This window comes from Muscardinus avellanarius (genome assembly GCF_963383645.1).
Source record: "Muscardinus avellanarius genome assembly, chromosome: 12".
Lineage (NCBI taxonomy): Eukaryota > Metazoa > Chordata > Mammalia > Rodentia > Gliridae > Muscardinus > Muscardinus avellanarius.
This window is the reverse complement of record NC_137798.1, coordinates 96,847,909-96,869,320: the sequence shown is the minus strand read 5'-3', so window position 1 is coordinate 96,869,320 and position 21,412 is coordinate 96,847,909. Positions and strand designations below refer to the sequence as shown.

The 21,412-nt window shown below is 37.3% G+C and overlaps 1 protein-coding gene across 4 annotated transcripts in view; it reads right to left on the bottom strand.

Moving 5' to 3' along the window:
• UNC79 (unc-79 homolog, NALCN channel complex subunit) overlaps nt 1–21,412 on the bottom strand; it is a gene marked incomplete at both ends in the record, with an annotated part of 212,636 nt that overhangs the window by 163,581 nt on the left and 27,643 nt on the right. For all 4 annotated transcript variants that reach the window (XM_080707437.1, XM_080707438.1, XM_080707440.1 and 1 more), the window contains 2 exons: nt 68–156; nt 4,234–4,298. In XM_080707437.1, the coding sequence (XP_080563563.1) occupies nt 68–156; nt 4,234–4,298 (154 nt within the window). The remainder of the gene's footprint in view (nt 1–67; nt 157–4,233; nt 4,299–21,412) is intronic.

Genomic DNA, 21,412 nt, shown 5'->3' with positions numbered 1-21,412 from the left:
AGTCCATTTTTTATTTTTCTTCTCATTGTTGTTCAATTCCCTTCTCTTCAAGAATTCTTATACCTACCCTGCAATCCTCTCGCTGCATTCTTCACAGAGATACAACGGGGGCGGTTTATCACCCAGAGCTACTGACAGGGAGGGGTCTATACACATCTGAAACACACGAAAAGGTAGAATGAACTCTACTATTTCTATGTCATGATACAAACGCTTCAACGAGGATAGATTTTCACAAAGTGGAGTAAATATGTTCATAAAACCCATTCAATCTGTAACTGGGCTGCACTGACTGAGGAATCCACACTGGGGACTTAAGTGCAGTGTGGCAGGTCTTCATTTCTCCTGTTACTTGTAATTCAAGTAACAAATAATATCAAGAAATGCACCCTCATTCCACCAAAGTTAAAAACATCTTACTCAGCAGCTGCCTTGATTGGTCCTATGAGTTGTAAACACAGCAATCTCTCTTTAGGAAAAGGAAAAGCTATTACTATTAAGATTTTAAAATCATAAATGATACCAACATGCTGGCAGCAGAGAACTTGGCTTCTTAAGACTCATTCAGAAAAGTCAGCATTAAATCTAACATTGAATATTACCCTTTCTTTTTTTAACTCTGTCATGTTAGCTCGGTAACAATCATCCAACATTTTATTTTCAATTCTTTTTCTACATGCACCCTACGATTGGTTTACCCAGCTATTTGTTTGTAGCTGGAGTTTCCCTTGACTGGGCACAGCAATGAAAAGTATTCGTTTTATCAGTTGTTGGGATGCTTCAAATATCTGGATGTTTGAAATCAAATAAACAAAACATTCAGATGACTAGCTGCATTTTGTACTTGGCTCCAGTTTAAATTGCTATGATTTCGCAGTCATTTTGAAATCAGTTCCTGCCTTTCAAGAAATAATCAGCTAGTGCTATAGCTAATTACATAGTTAACATGCCTAGTACACAAATTCTTCTGGGAAGTCACTCTCTTTTTTTTTTTTTTTTTTTAGTTGTTTTCCTTGATTTCAAAGGGGGAAATGACCCAAATTTGCAACACAAACAGCCTGTAATTCAGAGTTAAATCCCCAAGGAGTTTCAGTGATTTGGGGAATAATGGTGAGAATTGCGAAATTTAAATAATTACACCATCAAAATTGTAAATTATATATTCCATGATGCTATTAGCCTGGTGTGAAACTTCTTAATGTAAGTTTCGTGCTTCTTTACGTGCAACGGATAACTATTTTTGGTATGTTAAATCAGGGATCTGCACACTTTTTTTTAAAGTGACCAGAGAGTAAATATTTTAGATTTTGTGGGCCATTCCAATGATGTGAGCCATTAAAATTTATGTGGGCCATACTCCATATGACCCATCAGATCTCTACGTAGTAGAGTCAGTTCTGTCACAATCCTCAGCTTTGCTGAGAGCAGCCAAGGACAATATGAGAGCAAATGGCCACAGCTGTGTCCAATAAAACTTTACTCACAAAAACGGGCTGCCAACCGGATTTGGCTATAAGCCAGAGTTTGCCAATCCCTGTATTAAATATTTATCTGGGCTTCAAAGTATTTCATAAAGTGGACTTCACTTGGAACCAAATAAAACCCAAAGCAGCGTATGACATAATAAATCACAAGCTATAGTTCTTAGTTCTTACTTAAAAAGTACCTTTTGCAGACCATTGTAACCAAAATAGTTCATAATTTTCTATTTGGCAAATCATTAGTGCCTGATGCTCACTATTGTAGAAATATCAGGCTTTTGGTGAGAATAAATCCAGTTTTTCCGACTCTTTCCCATGTGTCCCATATATACCTCCTCTTGAGTATCTTACTTTATTTTAATATTAAATAAGTCCTTGATAGTTATTCCACTCAAAAGAAAAGCCTCCTAGGATGTTAGAGCTAGAGAGAGTTATTAGAGATTAGTTAATTGACCCCTCACCTATTAATCAATGAATGACTTGATTAATATGACCCTTCAGATCTATAGGTAGTAATTTATTCATTAATATGACTCAGTTAATATGACCTATCAGATCTGTAGGTTGCAAAATCACTCATACTCACTCATACTAATATGTTCATATCTGGATGTTACTTAAAAATAATTGTTTTCTGTTTGTAAATATAATATTACTCATTACAAAGGCTACAGAAAACAGAGAAAGGCCAAAAAGGAGATTCAAAAAACTTTTCATCTCAATGCATTCCTTGGTAACAATCTGATGGGTGATACTGGTCGTTTTTCATGTGAATATATGTATACAGGTGATGTTTAAATTAGCAACCTACTGTGCAATTTCATAACTTGCTTTCACTTACTATAATTTTGTAAGCATCTGGATATTGGATGCCTCTGCTCTGCATGTCATGTGGTAACTGTGTGGGTCTGGAGCCAGGAAGGTTGTAGTACTGAAAAGGCCCTAGCACAGGAAACACTGACAAAAGTGTTTCTGGGAAGTGTAGGGTGAAAAATAGAAATAAGAGTTCTTTAGGAAAACCGGAGATCAGCAAGTAAGATTGGGGAGGGGACTGGTGAAAAGCTCTGGAAATTAAACAAGGTTAGTCATTGCAAACATGAAGAATGTACTAACTACCGCTGAAGTGTTCACTGTCAGGTGGCTAATTTTATTTTATGTGATTTTCACCTTAGTTTTAAAATAAATGGCATAAGATAGGATGGCTTGTCCTATCCTACAGGACTGGCATGCAGGAGACAAATCTGTCCAACTCAGGAGTGGGCTAGTCCTACAAGAAAAGAAAATCTAATTCCTGATGATTTTTTTATTAGAAGGCCAGAAAGCATTACTAACCAGGATGCCAGAGGACTCCTGAGAATGCAGTCTGACATAAAATCAAGGAAAAAATAACTGGAGAAACCTGTAATAGGCAGGAAGAAGAGAGGGAGGGTACAGACACAAAAGTAAGAGGGAACCATGCAAGGTCATCACTGTGAAGAATCAAGCTGGAGTCTACATAATCTCACATGTGTTTAGCTCAAAATATCTCCGCACTAAAGAAACGTGCCTCTGAGCCCCAACGTCTCCGGCAGCTCAGTAGCAGAGTGCACACAGTAGATGGGGGAGGCCTGTTCTTCCACTGGCAGGTCACACTCATTGGTTCTTCCTCAATTATCATTCAATTTGCCTTTATCAAAGGCACAGAACAAATAATACAAGAATATCCTTTGTGTATCAAGATAACAATGTTATTATTGGTACCTCATTGCCAAATTGTTTTGATTTATAAAACACATGTTTGGTTCCTCTTAAATTTATTATAACAGATCTCGTTTTATCTGTTCTTTGTTTCTGTACAGCAATAGTATTAATTTTCTATCATTTGGTCATCTGCAGTCCATCTATAGAAAAAGGGAAGCAAGCACCCATGACACCAAGTTCTTAAAAGTAACTGGACTCTACTAACCTTCAGCTAACACCCGTTCTTCATAATATGAAATTTAGCCTTGCAAGTGCAGACACCGGCCTGTCCAGCCAAGTGTTGTGTATCCAACAAACATACCAATAGCGAACTTATTAAAAGGTCTGATTATTTCTCTTAATTCAACTTCCAAGATTCAGGGTTTGAATGGGACTGAGCTGATTTGATGTGGAGGAAAGAAGAAGGCTGAGACCCAGAGTCCCCGATTCTCAGCCTCCTATACCTGGCTTTAGGAAAGTGTCTGGACCTCTAAAAGCACTGTTTTACCACTGATGGGCCTTTCCATGTGAAGCTGTCCAAACACCTTTCAGTCCTTCCAACTAAGTCATATCTTCTATCTGAACTAACATTTAGTAATTTCATCTATTTTTGTCAACTACAATTCTTGAATTTACATAGTCACATACTAGCTACTCCAAATGTGTAGACACAGATAAAAGTAGGGGGAAAGCACCGTTTCCTGGGTTTATTAGCTCAAACTTATAAGCCTATTAAGGATGATGTATTTCACCAGAATTTTTCTGATAATTAGCTCAATGCTTTACAATTCTTAGCTATGAATTCATAGCCCAAACCTGCAAACACCACTATTCATTGCTATCTTGACCCAATCTTTCCCAAAGTATAATCAGATAGAACATAGAGATACTTGAGATCACTACAGAGGCTGAGATGGAGACAGATCTCTGCTTTACAAAGAAGTATGCAATCTACCCGTTTGGTTCAGTAATTTGCCCCTAATAATTTGACCACTGAAAATACAACATGGCTCCGGGTCTGATAAAACAGTACCTTCACGGCTGGTTTGTTAATTGCGTTGTGGCATTCAATGTGCTGGCAGTGGATGGGATTCCAAGCTGTAAAGCAAAGTAGAGCTGATGAATACTTCCACTGAAATTATTTTCATAACCTAGTGAAAACACAGCAGATATTTCACTAGCTTCCTTTTTCCTAAAGAGAGCCACCATCAGGTGGCTTTCTAACAGAACCATTTTTAAAATCTATGAAAAAATTTAAAATCAAGTACAGATATCACAACCCCACCCATCTTCCCCAGGGTAAAAAGCCAATAGCAGATGGCAGATACAGTACCATGCTACCTCATAAGGTTTTAACATTAATAACTTCTCCAAAGTTTTCACTACTATATTTTTACTTGGTTCCCCAACATTTCTGAGCTATTAATCTTATGTAGTCTAACATCAAGTTGAAGTTAAAAAAAAAAAGAGTTAGTAAATGCTAGTTAGGGCCAGATCCTCTGTCTCTTGGTTCTCGATACGTTGATCTTTTCACTATGAAATAGAGTACCAAACGTCCTATCTTTCAAGTTAGTAACTGAAATGAATGGTAAGATATCTCCCAACATTACAGTTCCCACTCCATCCCCATCGAAGGTGAAGGCTAGAAAGATCAGTTTCTTGCCCAAAGAAAACTTTTCGGTCTCCCATATACAACCCACAGGCTGAACATTCTGCTACTTTGCTGATACCCATACTCAGCTCCTTAATTCAATATATACAGAGAAAGGGGATAAGAACCAAGTGACCTGGGATAAATCAGGATGAAAATCACAACTGCTAATTATCATCCTGTAGATGCTTATGTATCCCAATACATTTTACCATCCATATTCCATCACTTAAAAAGTATAATAGGTTTATATGCTTGAGTAATAGGCTTATGTGCTCTTAAACTGCCATAGAACTGCCATAGTCTAAACTTATAGGACAAATGAACAATTTATTTAAAAACAAGACAAGAAGTACAGAACCAGAGACCACTATTCCAATGACTTAATATCATATTGACTATATCTTTGGCGAGAAAGAAGAAATGAATGAGTAAATAAAAGAATGAATAAAGCGATAATATGGGTATATATGTTTTGTAACTATCAGATTTTTTTCTCATATGTTGTGAAGTCAAGATGACTATAAAGAGTGGCAACATGGTTTCCTGTGCAATTAGAGAAACTTAAAGAAAAAGATGCCCTTAAGCTGTATATGCATTGTAAATAAAGAGGACATTGCCCATTCCTCCAATCCCAAACTTGTCACAGACATAACTAATCCATTACATCATTCCTTCCTGCTGAATTCATAACTTGCCTTAGGATCCTTCTTACCACTGAGCTCCAAGCAGTCACTACTAATCAAAACAGAGTTGGCGCACAAGATTAAGTCTGATAACATCATCTGTGAATCAGTGTATTATGAGAATGTTTGCTGATGGCTTTTTAAATATTAATAAATTCTTGACAACAATGGGCATAATATTCAAAATACATACCCACTGATATGGCGCAGGCACAGACACATCAGAATGTGCAAAGCCATAGCATTTGTTCAGAGATCTAAAGACTGGCAGAAATAAATGCCTTTAATGAGGATAGTGGGAATATAGAGGAGGTCAAATTCCTCACGTTTTCATTCCATTTTTACCACGTGTCACTGAGTTAAGAACAGGCTGTAGGATATTTTACTTAAGTTCATCAAAATCATACTGGACTTTCATTTACTAGAAAAGTAACTCTTACTTTGGCTAAGAATTTTTCTAAATTAAAAATGACTTGTCGCCGGGCGTGGTGGTGCTTGTAATCCCCGCGCTTGGGAGGCAGAGACAGGGGGATAGCGCAGGTTCGAAGCCAGCCGCGCGCTGGCTTAGGAGACCCTGTTTCCAAATAAAAAATGTAAAAATAGGTCTGAGAGTGTAGCCCGGAGGTAGAAGGGCTTCCAGGAACCCCAGTACCACCAAAAAAAAAAAAAAAAAAAAAAAAGACTTGTCAAGGTATTTTAAAAACAGTGTCTGCCCCACATTGTTAGATCTACTGAATCAAAGTCTCTGAGGCTATTCAGGTGTGGCAGTGCATGCCTGTGAACTCTGAAACCCAGGAGGCTGAGGAGGGACTATCTCAAGTTCAAGACCAGCCTGCACAACTTAGTGACATCCTGTCTCAAAACAAAAAGATAAAAAGGGATGGATGGGGGTAGCTCTGTGGTAGAGTGCTGACCTAGCATGTGTGAGGCCCTGAGTTCAGTCCCCAGTAACACATCTCTCTCACACACACACACACACACACACACACACACACACACCCTCACCCTCTGCGGATAAAGCACGGGTATTCATAATTGGGGAAAGCATTACAGTTGATCCTGATATAAGGACATTCTACATGCCTTATGTTGTGGCAAACATAGTCTTGATAAAGCTCTGCTTTGAAATAACAAAAGTCAATGTGAAACACAACAGGAAAGAATTCTGCTTCCAACTATAACATAGTAATTGATATTATACTTCTCTTCCCATTAAAAATGACCAGAAAACAGGGGGGGGGGGGCTGAAACAACTAGTTAGAGAAATTGAACCAGAGATAGTAGAGGATAGTGCTCTTTGAGAGGAGAAATAATTCAGTCAGCCTCATAATCACCCTGGATTTCTCCCTGCATTTCAGACTTGGCCCTAAATGGGGAAAGAGTAGGGCAGATTTGTTGACTGGAAAGGACAGAAATTCTATTTTGAAGAGGCAGAGTAGCTGGAATTTGTTGGGTAGAGCACCAAGGAAGCAGGAATCTGCATAGAATTCCTTCTGGATATGTGACTTGTGTAAGGAAAAACTCCATGAGGCTGAGTAGAGAACAACCTTAGAGGATTTGTAAGCTAAACAATTCCTAATATTCACACAATACTCTAGGAGGGCCATACCTCAGTAGGTACAGAGACTCATAGTGGGGCTAAACTAACAGGAAAAAGGCCACCCTAGACTCTCCCTAACAAAGTTTAAAAGGCTCAAGTAACTGGATAGCCAAACTTAAATGCACCGTAAAGGGAAATCTTAAAAATCTGAACACTGAATAATACAATATTCATAAAATCCAGAATCCAGTAAAAAAAAAATCACATGATATTTTAAAAGGGAGAAAAATGTTACTCAGAACAAAGAAGAACTCAATAGAAACAAACCCAGAAATTAAAAAGATGAGTTAGTTAGCAAGCAAGGACTTTAAAATAGCTATTATTAACATATTCAAAGGAAAACATGATGAGCACATAAATTAAAAAACAACAAAATAATTAAAAGAATTTCTGAAAACAAAAAATGCAATAATTGAGGTAAAAAAAAATTCACTGAGTAGGCTTAACATCCTGTCAGACAATTCACTTGCAAAAGAACAGTGAGTTAAAAGGCATGATAACTGAAACTATCCAAAGTGAAGTACTAGAAGAAAAATAATCGGAGCTTCATTGAGCTGTCAGAAATTTTCAGGCAGTGTAACTTATACGTTATTGAAAGCACAAAAGGATCACAATAGGGAACATTTGAAAAAAACAACAGCCAAAATTTTTAGGTTTGAGGAAAACTACTAACCCACAGATCCAAGAAGCTCAACAAATCATAAGCAAGATAAAAGCAAAGGAAATCACACCAAAACTCATTACAAGCAAATTGATGAAAACCAATGATAAGAAAAAAAAAATCTTCAGAGCAGCCAGGAAACAAACAAAAACAAAAACAAAAAAGACACACTACTTACAGGGAAACAAAGATAAGAATGATCACTGGTTTCTCATCAGAAACAATGCAGGCCAGAAGACAATGGAATGACGTCTTTAACAGGCTGAAAGAAAAAAACTGTCAACCTAGAATTCTATACCCAGTGAAAATATCCCTCATCAATGAATATTACATAGACTATCTGAAGACAAGCACCGCTAAGAGAATTCATTGCCAGCCGAGCTCCACTATAAGAAATATTAAAGGAAGTTCTTCAAGTCGAGGAAAAATGATACCAGATAGAAGTTCAAGCTTACATGAAGGTATACGGAGGGCTAGACACAGCATATATGGTGAATAGCTACAAAAGACTTTTATTTAAAGATATTAATATGTTATTAAAAGATGACTATTTAAAACAAAATAACAGCAAAGTATTGTGCGGCTAAGTGTGTGTGTGTGTGTGTGTGTGTGTGTGTGTTCCTGTGTGTTATGTGTTACTGAGGACTAAACTCAGAGCCTCATGCTTACTAGGCAGCACTCTACCACTGAGCTACCTTCATCCCTTTTTATTTTTTTGTTGTGAGACAGGGTCTCATAAGTTGTTCAGGTTGTCCTTGAACTTGATATTCTCCTGCATATAATGTTTGGGAACAAGAAAAAAAGGATAGGGAGAGACAAATGAAAATATATAGGGTTTTTATATTAACATGAAAATTGGTATAATACTATTTAAAATAACATGTGAAGTTAGAGATTCAGATTTTAAACCTCAGAGGAATTACTTTCAAAAAGGAAATAAAACCAACAACCCAATATAGATACAAAACTGAATAATAAAAATATTCCAAAAGAAGACAAGATATCAATCAGATAATGGTGCAGACCTGTAATCCCAGTACTTGGGAGGTTGAGATAAGAGGATTGCAGGTTCTAGGATAGCCAAAGCAATGTAGCAAGACTCTCAGCCATCTAGTGAAACCCTGTTTCAAAACAAGAAATAAGAGCCAGGCGTGGTGGCGCACGCTTGTAATCCCTGCGCTTGGGAGGCTGAGACAGGAGGATCTTGCGGGTGTGAAGCCAGCCTCAGCTGGTTTAAGAGACCCTGTCTCCAAATAAAATATAAAATAGGTCTGGGATTATAGCCCAGAGGTAGAGGGCCCCTGGGTTCCATTCCCAGTACCACAAATAATAATAATAATAATAATAATAATAATAATAATAATAATAATAATAAAGGGCTGGTGCTGTAGCTCAAAGGTAGAATACCCCTGGGTTCAATCTCTAGTAACATACACATACACACACACACACACTACACACACACACACACACACACTACACACACACACACAGACTACACACACACACACATACACACACACACACACACACACAAACACATATGGTAAGAAATCAAGAAGGGAAATTATAAAATAAACAGTATATCACAAACTGAAACCCAACCACATCAGTAATTACATTAAATGTAAATGGTCTAAACAAGAAGTACATTATATATAAATGGTCTAAAAGGCAGAAATTGTCAAATAGGATTTAAGTTTTTTAGAAAGCATAACTTATATGCTGCTTGTGAGAAAAAATTTGGAATATAAAAATAGATAAATTAAAAGAAAATGTAAAAATATACGGTGCTAATACTTATATGAAAGCTGGAATGTCTATATAAATATCAGATGAGCAGACTCAAAAACTGAGACTATTACCAAAAAAGAAGATATTTCACAAAGATTAAAAGTTCAATTGATCAAAAAGACATAATCATAAATATATGTGCATCTGTTCAGTTACTGGAACTTTAAAAATATACAATTATAGTTGTAAATTTAAACAATCCCCTCAGCATTTGGTAAAAACAACCAGACAGAACATAAGCATAACTATGACTTGAATAATACTCTCGACACAACAACTTAACCTAACTGGTAATAATAGAATTGTCCACCCAACCACTGTAAAATACACATTGTTTTCAAATGCACATGAAAAATTTACTAAGATAAACAATATTGTGATCAATAAAATAAATCTAAAAAATTTAGATGGTGGACTGGGGATGTAGCTCAGTGGTAGAGCATATATTTAGCTCGTGTGAGGCTCTGGGTTAAACTCCAGCACAAAAATGAAAAGAAAAAAAAATTTAGATGGAGCTACATGTGTTCTCTGATGAGAATGCAATTAGACTAGAAATCTACAACACAAAAATATCTGGGAAATCACCAAGTATTTGTACATTAAAAACCACTTCTAGCCAGCCATGGTGATACATGCTTGTATCCCAGTACCTGAGAGGCTGAGACAGGAAGATCCCAGGTTCAAAGCCAGCCTCAGCAACTTAGTGAGGACCCAACCAGCCTGAGCACTTAGTGAGATCATGTTTCAAAATAAAGCATAAAAATAGGGCTGGGTATCTAGATCAGAGGTAGAATGCCCTGGGGCTCAATACCCAGTAGAGCACGCACGCACATGCGCGCGCATACACACACACACACACACACACACACACACACATTTTTTTTTTCATAAATTCTCAGGTTTGGTAGCACAGGCTTATAATCCTAATACTCGAGAGGCTGAGGCTGGAGGATCACAGGTCCAAGGACAGCCTCAGCAATTTAGTAAGGCTCCTGTCAACCTAGTGAGACCCTGTTTCCAAACAAAAAATAAACTTGGTCTGGAGATGTAGCTCAGAGCTAGAATGGGTTCAATTCCTAGTACCACAAAAAAAAAAAAAATCACAGAGTCAAAGAAAAAAAATCACGAGTCAAAGAAAAATCACAAAGAATATTAGAATATATTCTGGACTGAAATAGAATGAAAACATAACATACATAACAAATTTGTGGGATTAAAAAAAACAATGTTTAAAGGGAAATGTGCAGCTTTACATTTTTATATTAAAGAACATAAGGGCCCTAAAAACAACTTAAACTTTTATTTCAAGAAGACAGATAAAAAAAAAAATAAATCCAGCTCAAGACCAGAAGGACAAAGAAAATATAAAAAGAAGCATAAATAATAAAATTGAGACAAAAAATGAATAGAAAAAACTAATAAAACCAAAAGCTGATTGTTTGCAATGTTCAATAAAATGTATATACCCTATAACCAGACTAACAAAAAAAAAATAGAGAAAACATAAATTACCATGTCAGGAAAGAAAAGCAGCATAACTATATATCCTACCAATATGACAATTAATTTGATAATTTGGAGGAAATACCCACATTCCTCAAGAGATATAAATTACAAAAAAAAAAGGTTCAGTAAGAACTACAAAATCTAACTGCCTACAAGAAATATTAAGATAAGACCTTCCCACAAATCAAACTCTGAGTCCAGATGAATTCAATTCCAAGTGAATTCTATTAATCATTTAAGGAATAAACACTAAATAAACTCTTCTGAAAATAGAAGAGGGGGAGACACTTATCAAGTCATTTTAGAGGCCATCATTATTCTGTAAACAAAACTAGACGAAACATTATAATAAATAAAATTAGGTAAATATACCTCATTAACGTAGGAGCAAAATCAATCAAGAAAGTTTTAGTAAATTAAATCTAGTAATATATACAACATGACAAGATTGAGGTTTATCCCAAGAATCAAAGGTAATTTCAACAGTAAAACAAATTGATGTAATTTTCCACATTAACAGGATAAAGGGGGGAATGAATGATCATCTCAATACAAAGAGAAAATACATTTGCCCAAAACTGACATTCATTCAAAATTTAAATTCTTAATAAGCTCAAAATAAACGCCAGGCATGGTGGCGCACGCTTGTAATCCCAGCGCTTGGGAGGCGGAGACAGGAGGATTGCACGGGTTCGAAGCCAGCCTCAGCTACTTAGTGAGGCTCTCAGCAACCTAGTGAGACCCTGTTTCCCAATAAAATATAAAAAAGGTCTGGGAGTATAGCCTGGAGGTAGAAAGCCTCTGGGTTCCACCCCCAGTAACACCAAAAAAAAAAAAAAAGAAAGAAAGAAAGAAAGAAAATAAAAAGGAACTTCCTTTAATCTGATTTTTAAAAAGCTTTAGGAAAACCTATAGCTAGCATCATATTTAATGGTGAAAGCCTAAATACTTTTTCCCACAGATTGGGGGCAGGTGGGAGAAGTAATAAGGATGTCCATTCTCAGCACTTCTGTTCAACACAGATCTGGAGAGATGAGTCAGTATAATGAGAAATAGAAGAGGAAAGGGGGAGGTATTCAATAAAGGAAGGAAAGAGAGAAGCAGGGAAGTATGATGGGAAAGCAGGCATATAAGAAGGAAGGGAAGGAAGGAAGAAAGGAAGGAAAGAAGGAAGGCAGGCAGGCAGGCAAAATAGGAAGAAGCAAAAAGCATATTTATTTGCCAAGAGCATTTATACAAAGTCTTTTTATTGGCTCACTGGAATCACACATCATGAAGAGGTTGAGAGTGGCAGAGCCATAGATGCGCATGACACTTGGTAAGTCTGTCCAGTACCCAGCCCGTTCCCTCACCCTCTCTGTGCACAATATTGAGATTAGCATTAATAATTTGTGCGTGTACATCATGTCCATTGATGTATTTCCTTCGTTGTCTCTCCCTCCCTCCACCTGCTTCTCTCCCTGGGACCCCCTCCATATTCTACTAGGGCTCTCCTCCTTTCTCTAGAGTCTCTTTCATATCCCATTTCTCCCTAGCTTCCACAGGGAGGGAAAAGATCTGACCTTTCACGTTTTGTGTGACTGACTAATCTCACTTAGCATAATGTTCTCTAGTCCTACCATTTTCCTGCAAATGACATAATTTTGTTCTTCTTTATGGCTGGGTAGAACTCCATTGTGGGCATAACCCACAATTTGGTAGTCCATTCATTAGTTGATGGATACTTTGGCTAGTGCCATAATGTGGATATTGTGAATTGCTGCTATAAACATAGATATGTATTTGCTACTACAATAGTCCGATTTCTCTGAGTAGTTACCCAGGCGTGGTATACCTGGATTGTAAGGTAGACCGATCCCCACTCTTCTGAGGAGCTGCCATGCTGATCTCCAAAGTAGCTGCACTAGTTTGCAATCCCACCAATTATGTATCAGAGTTCTTATTTTCCCATACCCTAGCCAACATTTAATATTGCAAAATCTCAGATTTTGATTTACAAATCTCTGATCGCTAGTGGGCTGAACGTTTATATATATTTATTGGCCATTTGTATTTCTTCTTTAATGAAGTATCTATTTAATTCATTTGACCATTTTGGATTGGGTTATTTGTTCTTTTAGTGGTAGGTTTTGTAAATTATTTGTAGATTCTTTAGTCCTCTATTGAAGGAGTAGCTGGCAAAGATCTTAAACCTACAAAATTCATATTTAAAATATCTTAAACCTACAAAAACTAATTAGAGCCGGGCATGGTGGCCCACACTGGTGACCCCAGTATTTGGGAGGTTGAGACTGCAGGATCTCAGGTTCACTGCCAGCCTCAGCAATTAGACTAGGCCCTCTGCAACTTAATGAGACCTGATTCAAAACAAAATAGGGCTGGTAGAATCCAGAGGTAAAATGGCCCTGGGTTCAATCCCGACTACCAGAGAAAGACAGAAAGTGAGCAAAACGGAAGGCAGAACAATGGAACTAGAAATTAATCCCTGGTTCCTAGCAACTTAAAATGCTGACTGAATTATTTAAAGCTGGGCGTGGTGACGCATGCTTGTAATCCTCTCACTTGGGAGGCTGAGACAGGAGGATCGCACAGGTTCGAAGCCAGCCTCAGCTACTTAGTGAGGCTCTCAGCAACTTAGTGAGACCCTGTTTCCAAATAAAATATAAAATAGGTTTGGGAGTATAACCCAGAGGTAGAAAAGCCCCTGGGCTCCACCCCCAGAACCAGAGATAAAAACTAATTAGTACATTCAAAAAGGTTGCAGGAAATAAAAATCTATATAAAATTTATTATATTTCTATATAGTAGCATAAACAAGTAAAATATTAAATTCAAAGCATTATTTATCATGAAATTTTAGGAGTGACTTTAACATATATACACTGAAAACAAACAAACATTGCTGAGAGAAATTAAGACCCAAATAAATGGAGAAATATGCCATGTTCATGGTTCAGAAGACTCAGCATCATCAAAATATCAATTCTCCTCAATCAGAAGAGTACGTTCCATGCAATCCTACTCAAAATCCCAGCATATTATTTTGTAGAAATTACAAACTGATAGTAAAATGTGTATGAACATGCAAAAACCAATCTGGAGTGTTTACATTATATGATTTGAAAATATATAAAGCCACAGGATCAAGATGGGTAATATTGGTATTAGAACAGATATAGCATAGAGTCTAAAGGAAATACAGAGTCTAGAAATTAACTCACAATAGTAGGTAGTTATGTTTCAACAAAATCATCAAAGTTAATTCAATGTGAAAGGTATAACTTCTTCAACAAATTGAACTGGAATAACTGGATATTATGTAAGGGAAAAAAACTTCAACCCTTTCCTCACGCCATATACAAGACCTAGTTATGAGTGGGTCATATGCTGAAAGGTCAACTATTTTAGGGAGGGGGAGGGTGTACTGAGGACTGAACCCAGGGCCTGCGCATGCTAGGAAGTACCCTCCCACTGATCTCCATCCTCAGCCCTATTTAGTCATTCAATCATCCATTCATTTGTCCATTCATTTAGAAATGCTCTCACTAGGGACTTCCAGGAAGATGGCGACCGAGAAAAGCGGGGCTTAAGAACCCCGTTAACAACCAATCTCCATTACCACAAAATCAGCGCCTTTCATAGCCAGAAAACACCATCACCAGAGAAACAAAAAATTCACCAGGCTCCAGAGAGAAAGCGGACTGAGAACAGAGCTCAGAGCCACAGAGGAGATACACCGGCCTCACGCCCGAGAACGCGGCAGCAGCGCCATACTGCCGGCGGCAGCGGCGATTTCACCGGACGGCTACAGCAAGCCGAGGTGAGCCGCTGCAGAACAGCCAGGCGGGAATTCTCGGCGAAGGAACATCTAAAGCTCCCAGTGGCTGAGCTCAGCACACGCTGCAGGGATTCAGAGTGGAAATCAAAACCAAGAAGAAATATGCAAGCCTCACGGCCGAGGGCATAGCAGCGGCACCATATTGCCCCGGCAGCAGCAGCAGCGAATTCACCAAGTCCAGTACGGCTACATCTGCGTACTCAAGAACAGTGAGTCAAATTGCGGGCCACAGAGGAGAAATCCCAGTACTGTACTCCCTGGGACTTGACCCAGTGGGGGAGTGGCGGTGGCAGAGATATCACCCCATAGGAGAACGTGCAACCTGGCACCCCCCACAGTCTAAAGCAGCTTCTATCGACTCTCTGGGTCGGAGTCTCTGTGATACAACCCAGTAAAGGAGTAGTGGGGTCTGAGATACTACAGACTCGAGATCCAGAACACCTTAAGTGAAGTCATAGTGACCCAAGGGAAGAACCCAGAGAAGGCACAAACTTCCGAAATCATGGGAAAGAGGAATAATACTGGAGCAATGAATGCCCACAACCCCACAACATCAGAACCCAATAAAACAAAAAATCAGAGATTTATAGAAGATCAAATCAGGAAAATAACTGTAGAAATAATAGAGGTGCTTCGAAAAGAACTCAGAGAGAGCCAAAAAGAGATAAAGGATGCAATTAATGAAGTAAAGGCCTCAATTCAAAGCACAAACAACCGATTAGACCACATGGAGTATAGAATCTCGCTCTTAGAAGATGATCATTCCAAAAATGAACACATAGTTCTAATCTAGAAAAAAAAATCCAACAGCAGGAATCTGATATTGAAGAAATATGGGCCCATTTTAAGAGAGCTAACCTAAGAATAATTGGAATAGAGGAGGGAAAAGAAAATGAAACCAAAGGGATCAACAATCTCTTCAAGGAAGTAATAGCAGAAAATTTTCCAAACATAGAGCAAGAGGTCGATACACAGGTCCAGGAAACTTATAGAACTCCCTTTAGACAGGATCAGAGAAGAGGATCCCCACGCCACATAATTGTCAAAATGACCCATGTGGAAGCCAAGCAGAGAATCTTAAAGGCAACAAAAACAAAGGGCCAAGTGACATTCAGAGGCAAACTAATTAGAATCACTCCAGACTTCCCAAACCAAGTCATGAGAGCCAGAAGGGCTTGGAGTAACATATTCCAAACTCTGAAAGAAAACAACTTCCAGCCAAAAATTTCCTACCCAGCAAAACTTTCTATCAGATTAGATGGAGAAATAAGAAGCTTCCATGACAAACAGAAACTGAAAGAATTTATGTCTTCAAAACCAGCACTAGAGAAAATACTCAAAGAGATTAACTACAAAGAAGAAATAGGTAACACACACCAGAACCAGAGAAACCAGATTTTCCATCCAACAGACAACTAAGATTGGTTATCTGTGGAGATTCATTATTTATGTTAGTCTTTTACCTATCTCTAAATGGTATTGTTTGCCTTTATTGTTAATTTTTAGGATTTCTAGTTGGAATATTAATATACCTTCAGATATAGCATTTGGAAACATTTTATCCCATTCTATTAGTAACTGTTAACTCTGTTTACATCATCTTTGGATATACAATATTTTTTTTATTTTTTAGGGAGTTTGTATACTCTTCTGTTGCCTGTGCCATTGAAATCATATCCAAGAAATCACTGCCAATTTCAATGTTGTGAGGTTTTATGACCCAGATTTTCTCCTAAAAGTTTATAGTCTTAAGATTTATATTTAGGTCTTTTATCTATTTTGAGTTAATATTTGTATATGGGATTAGGTAAGGGTCCAATTTTATTCTTTTCCATGTAATTATTATGTTTCAACAATATTTAGTTAAAAGATTATTATTTCCACCACCAAATGTTCGTGGAAACCTTGTCAAAAATAACTTGATAATATAGGGAAGAGTTTAGCTCTAGGCTTGTATTTAACTCCAATGGTTTATATATCTGCCTTTAGAACAGTACTACACTGTTTCAATTATTAGCTTTATATGGTTTGAAATCAGAAAATATATATCTTCTAGCTTTGTTCTTTTTCAAGATCATTGTGGGTATCTAGATCCATATTCCATATTAGGATAGATATTTTTCTGAAAAATAAATATATAAATATATGATAGTTTCACCAAAAAAAAATAGAAAAAAAATATTCTCTGGCAAGAAAGAAAGTAAAAAGAAATATTGAAATGTTATCTTTAAGTCATCAAAAGCTTGGTATCAGACAAATGAAACTGTTATGTGAGATTATCATTTTTAAGTTTGGATAAATTGCTATAATACTAGATGTCAACCACTAAACCAAGCATGGGAGGGAGGGATGGGGAGAAAATGGGGTGGGGATCGGGTGGGGGCTGACTGGGCGATGTGTGCATGTATGTCTACAAAAGTTTGTATCCCACTATGATGTATGAATACAGTGCACCAATAAAAAATTTTACAAAAAAACTGAGAAGAGCAAGGAATGAATTCTCCTGAGAGGCTCAAGGGAGGGCACTCTCCTAGTAACACCTTAGTTTGGGCCTAGTAAAACCGATTTCAACCCTCTAACCTCCAAAATGTAAGAAAATTAATCTGTGTGATTTTAAGCAACTATGTTTTTAGTAATTTGTTATTATGGTATATGTCAATGAAGCTAGGCTATAACACTCAATTATTCAATCAAATATTAATCTATGGGTTGCTGTGAAGGTATTTTATATATGTCATTAACATCTATGATGAGCTACCTTTAAGTAAAAAAAAAAAAAAAGAAAAGACTCCTGTCAATAATGTTGGTGAACCTTATCAGATCAGCTGAAGGCCAGAAAAGCAAAAACTGAAGAGTCCCAGAAAACAAATTCTGCCTCAAAATTGCAGCACTACTTCCTGCCTGTGATTCCAGCCTGTTGTCCTGCTATAGGGATTTCAGATCCACCAGCTTCCACAATCACATCAGCCAATTCCTTTAAATAAATGTGCAGTAATCCAAAAAAAAAAAAAGAAAAAAAGAAATCAGGCAGGGCTTTGAATGCCACCAAGAAGCCTGGACTTTGATCTATGTGTATTGAAAAGTTTTTGAAAATTTTACAAGAAGTCACAATGTTTATAGAAAGAAAATTTTTGCTTTAATCAAAGATAAAGTGAAAAAGAGAAAGCCTAAAGTCAAGGAAATCCATATAAAGACCACTTATACAGCTCAGACATGAGAATCTAAATTATAGCTGTAATAATGGCAACAGAGAAAAAGATACAGGTATATGGTGTTTCAGAAGACGAGCCAAAGTCACTCAACACATACTGATGCCAGGCATTAGACAAGAGAAGGGAACAGGAATAAGGAGGTCTCTGAGATTTCGCATCTGGCAGCTAAAAGGCTGCTGAAGCTAATGAGGCATCAGAGCTGGGGCCAAGTTGACATTAATCCCCTCCTGTTGCTTATTTGCCACATGTGGTTAAAGAACAAAGTTATTCTAGTACCCACTGTTTAGAAATGCTATAGTTTACTCTTCATCATTTAAATAAAGGAAGAGGAGAAAGATAAAAATATGTAACCTTACATTCTGACTTATTTAAATTCACAACAACAATCTAAAAATCACCTAATACCTCTGTGTCTTATGGTATAAGGACTGGATCATGGTAAGTTTCTAAGGACCGTTTTATTTATTTATATTTTATTTTTTAAATTGATAGATAACTATACAAATGTATGGGGTGTATTCCACACATGTATATTCTGTGTAATGATTAAACTGAAGTAATTAGCGTATGCATCACCTCAAATGTTGACCATTTCTTTGTGGTGGAACAAAGAAATGCTCTCACTAAGTTACCTAGGTTGGCCTCAAACTTGAAATCCTCCTGCCTCAGGCTCCTGAGTGGCTGTGATTAAAAGGCACCACCATGCCTGCCTTACATGTAAAATCTTAAACCATAAAACTTCTAGAAGCACAAGAGAAGCTCTTTAAAATTCTCTGCAAAAAAAACCCATAAAAATAATCATTTCAAATTATCAAAATTTAAAACTCTTTCTCTTTGAAATACCTAAAATAGAAAGCCCCTAACTTGGAAAATATATTCACAGTATGTTGATGGAAGCGTTACATCTTCAACATATGAGATAGGCACTCAACTTTAAAATGGGCAAAAACCACAAAAACAAACAAAAACTTCACTGGGAACTCTACACTCAAAAAAAAAAAAACAAATAACTAATTAAAGTACCCCCAAATATGCTCATTTTTATAGTCATTAGAGATATGTAAATTAAACATTGTATACTACTATGAAACCATCAAGTGTCTACTATTAGAAACACTGACAATCTCTAGTGTTAACAGTAACATAGAACAACTGGAACTCTCATTCATTCCTAGAAGTATAAAATATTACAACCATTTTTGGAGAATCTCTGGGAAACTGTAGTAAATTAAACCAACACTTACTATACGGTGGAGTTTGTTTGTTTGTTTGTTTGTTTGTTTGTTTGTTTGTTTGTTTTGGTGGTACTGGGGTTCCTGGAAGCCCTTCTACCTCCGGGCTACACTCCCAGACCTATTTTTATATTTTTTTATTTGGAAACAGGGTCTCTTAAGCCAGCACAGCTGGCTTCGAACCAGCACAACCCTCCTGTCTCCGCCTCCCAAGCAGGGGATTACAAGCGTGCGCCACCACGCCCAGCCAGTGGAGTATTTTCACTGCTGAGTATTTAACAAGAAAAAAACTGTGTATCTTCACAACCATACTTTTACGTGAATGCTTATTGGTTTACAAATGATAGCCAAAAAATTTCACCAAGAAGAAAGTGATTAAGCTGATTATGATATATCCACATGATGGAATACTATGAAACAAATAAAAGTGAACTAGTAATATACTCAAACAGCTAAATCTCAAATAACTGTTGAGTGTAAGAAACAGATACAAAAGTGTTACATATCCTATGATTCCACTGGTATAAAGTCTTAGAACAGGGAAACTATAATGATGAAAAGCAGATCAGTGTTTATGGTGGGGAATGTGTTGAACTGTTTCAAAAGGAAACAAGAAAAATTCCTAGAGTGATAGAAATGTTCTAAAATTTGATAGTGGTTTTTACATTAGTGTTAAAAGTTATCAAATGAACCCAGAAACGGTGGCATGCATCCGTAATCCCAGTACTTAGGAGACTGAGACAGGAGGATCACAGGTTTGTGGCCAGTCTCAGCAACTTAGGCCCTCCAAAACTTAAGAAGATCCTGTTTCAAAATCAAAATGAAATAGGGCTGGGAATATAGCTCAGAGACAAAATGTCCCTGGGTTCAATCCCCAGTACCATACACACACACACACACACACACACACACACACACACACACTTCAAATAAAAGTACACTTCATGCTGAAGACTCAAAAGAAGCATGTCTTAAAATGATCCACGCTCCACAAGTTAGTGAACCCCTATTTCAAAATATAAGAATAAAATAGGGATAAGAAGTAGCTCTGAGACAGAAGGCCCCTAGGTTCCAATCCCCCTGTACCACACACACAAAAACATCTACCATGTGAAGCAGCAGATTTTAGGACAGCAAAGGGCACCTGCCACCTGAGGCAGAGCACACGGCCTTGACAGGAACAGGAACAGAAAGGCACAGAGTCAGATGGGGTGCTGACACAGTAACGTAGACACAGGTGGGGCACTAACAGAATGGATAGACACGGATTTGCGTAAGCCGCAGACTAAGTGCAAGTAAACTAAAAATACAAAAACAAACTTAGGAACCTTCATTGGAAGAATAAATAGAAGAAAGAAATCGAGTGAGTTATAGAGTAAACCAACCTGAGAAGCTAAGAATACAGAGGAAAAGATATGAAAATAATAGTTACAACTGCTATATTGATCACAGAAAATGAAAATCTGAAGTAAGAGTTAGTGGTATTCTTAAGAAATATACCAAAATGTTGAAAGAAAAGCAATAATTAGAGTTTCGTTAATTGAAAGAACTAAAAAAAAATTAGGTTCAAGGACAGCCTTGGCAACTTAATGAGACGCTCAGCAACCTAGTGAGACCTTGTTTCAAAACAAAAAATAAAAAGAGATGGGGGTATATGGCTTGGAGGTAGAACATCCCTATGTTAAATCCCTAATACACCTCCCATATAGACGTACACACACAAAGTATTTTTGCCGGGTGTGGTGGCACACACCTGTAATCTCAGTACTTTGGAAGGCTGAGACAGGACATTACAGGTTCTAGGACAGTCTCAGCAAAATTTTAAAAAAAAATGGCTGGTGGTGTGGCTCAGGGTAGAATCCCCTTGGATTCAACCCCCAATACCACACATACACACACACACAAAAATTGTCTTCAAAACCCTACAGCTAACACCATACATACTTAATGGAGAAATACTCCCGAAAGTTAGGAGCAAAGCAACAGCGCCCATTCTTTCCACTTCTATTCATCAGACCTTCTCTTCTGAAGG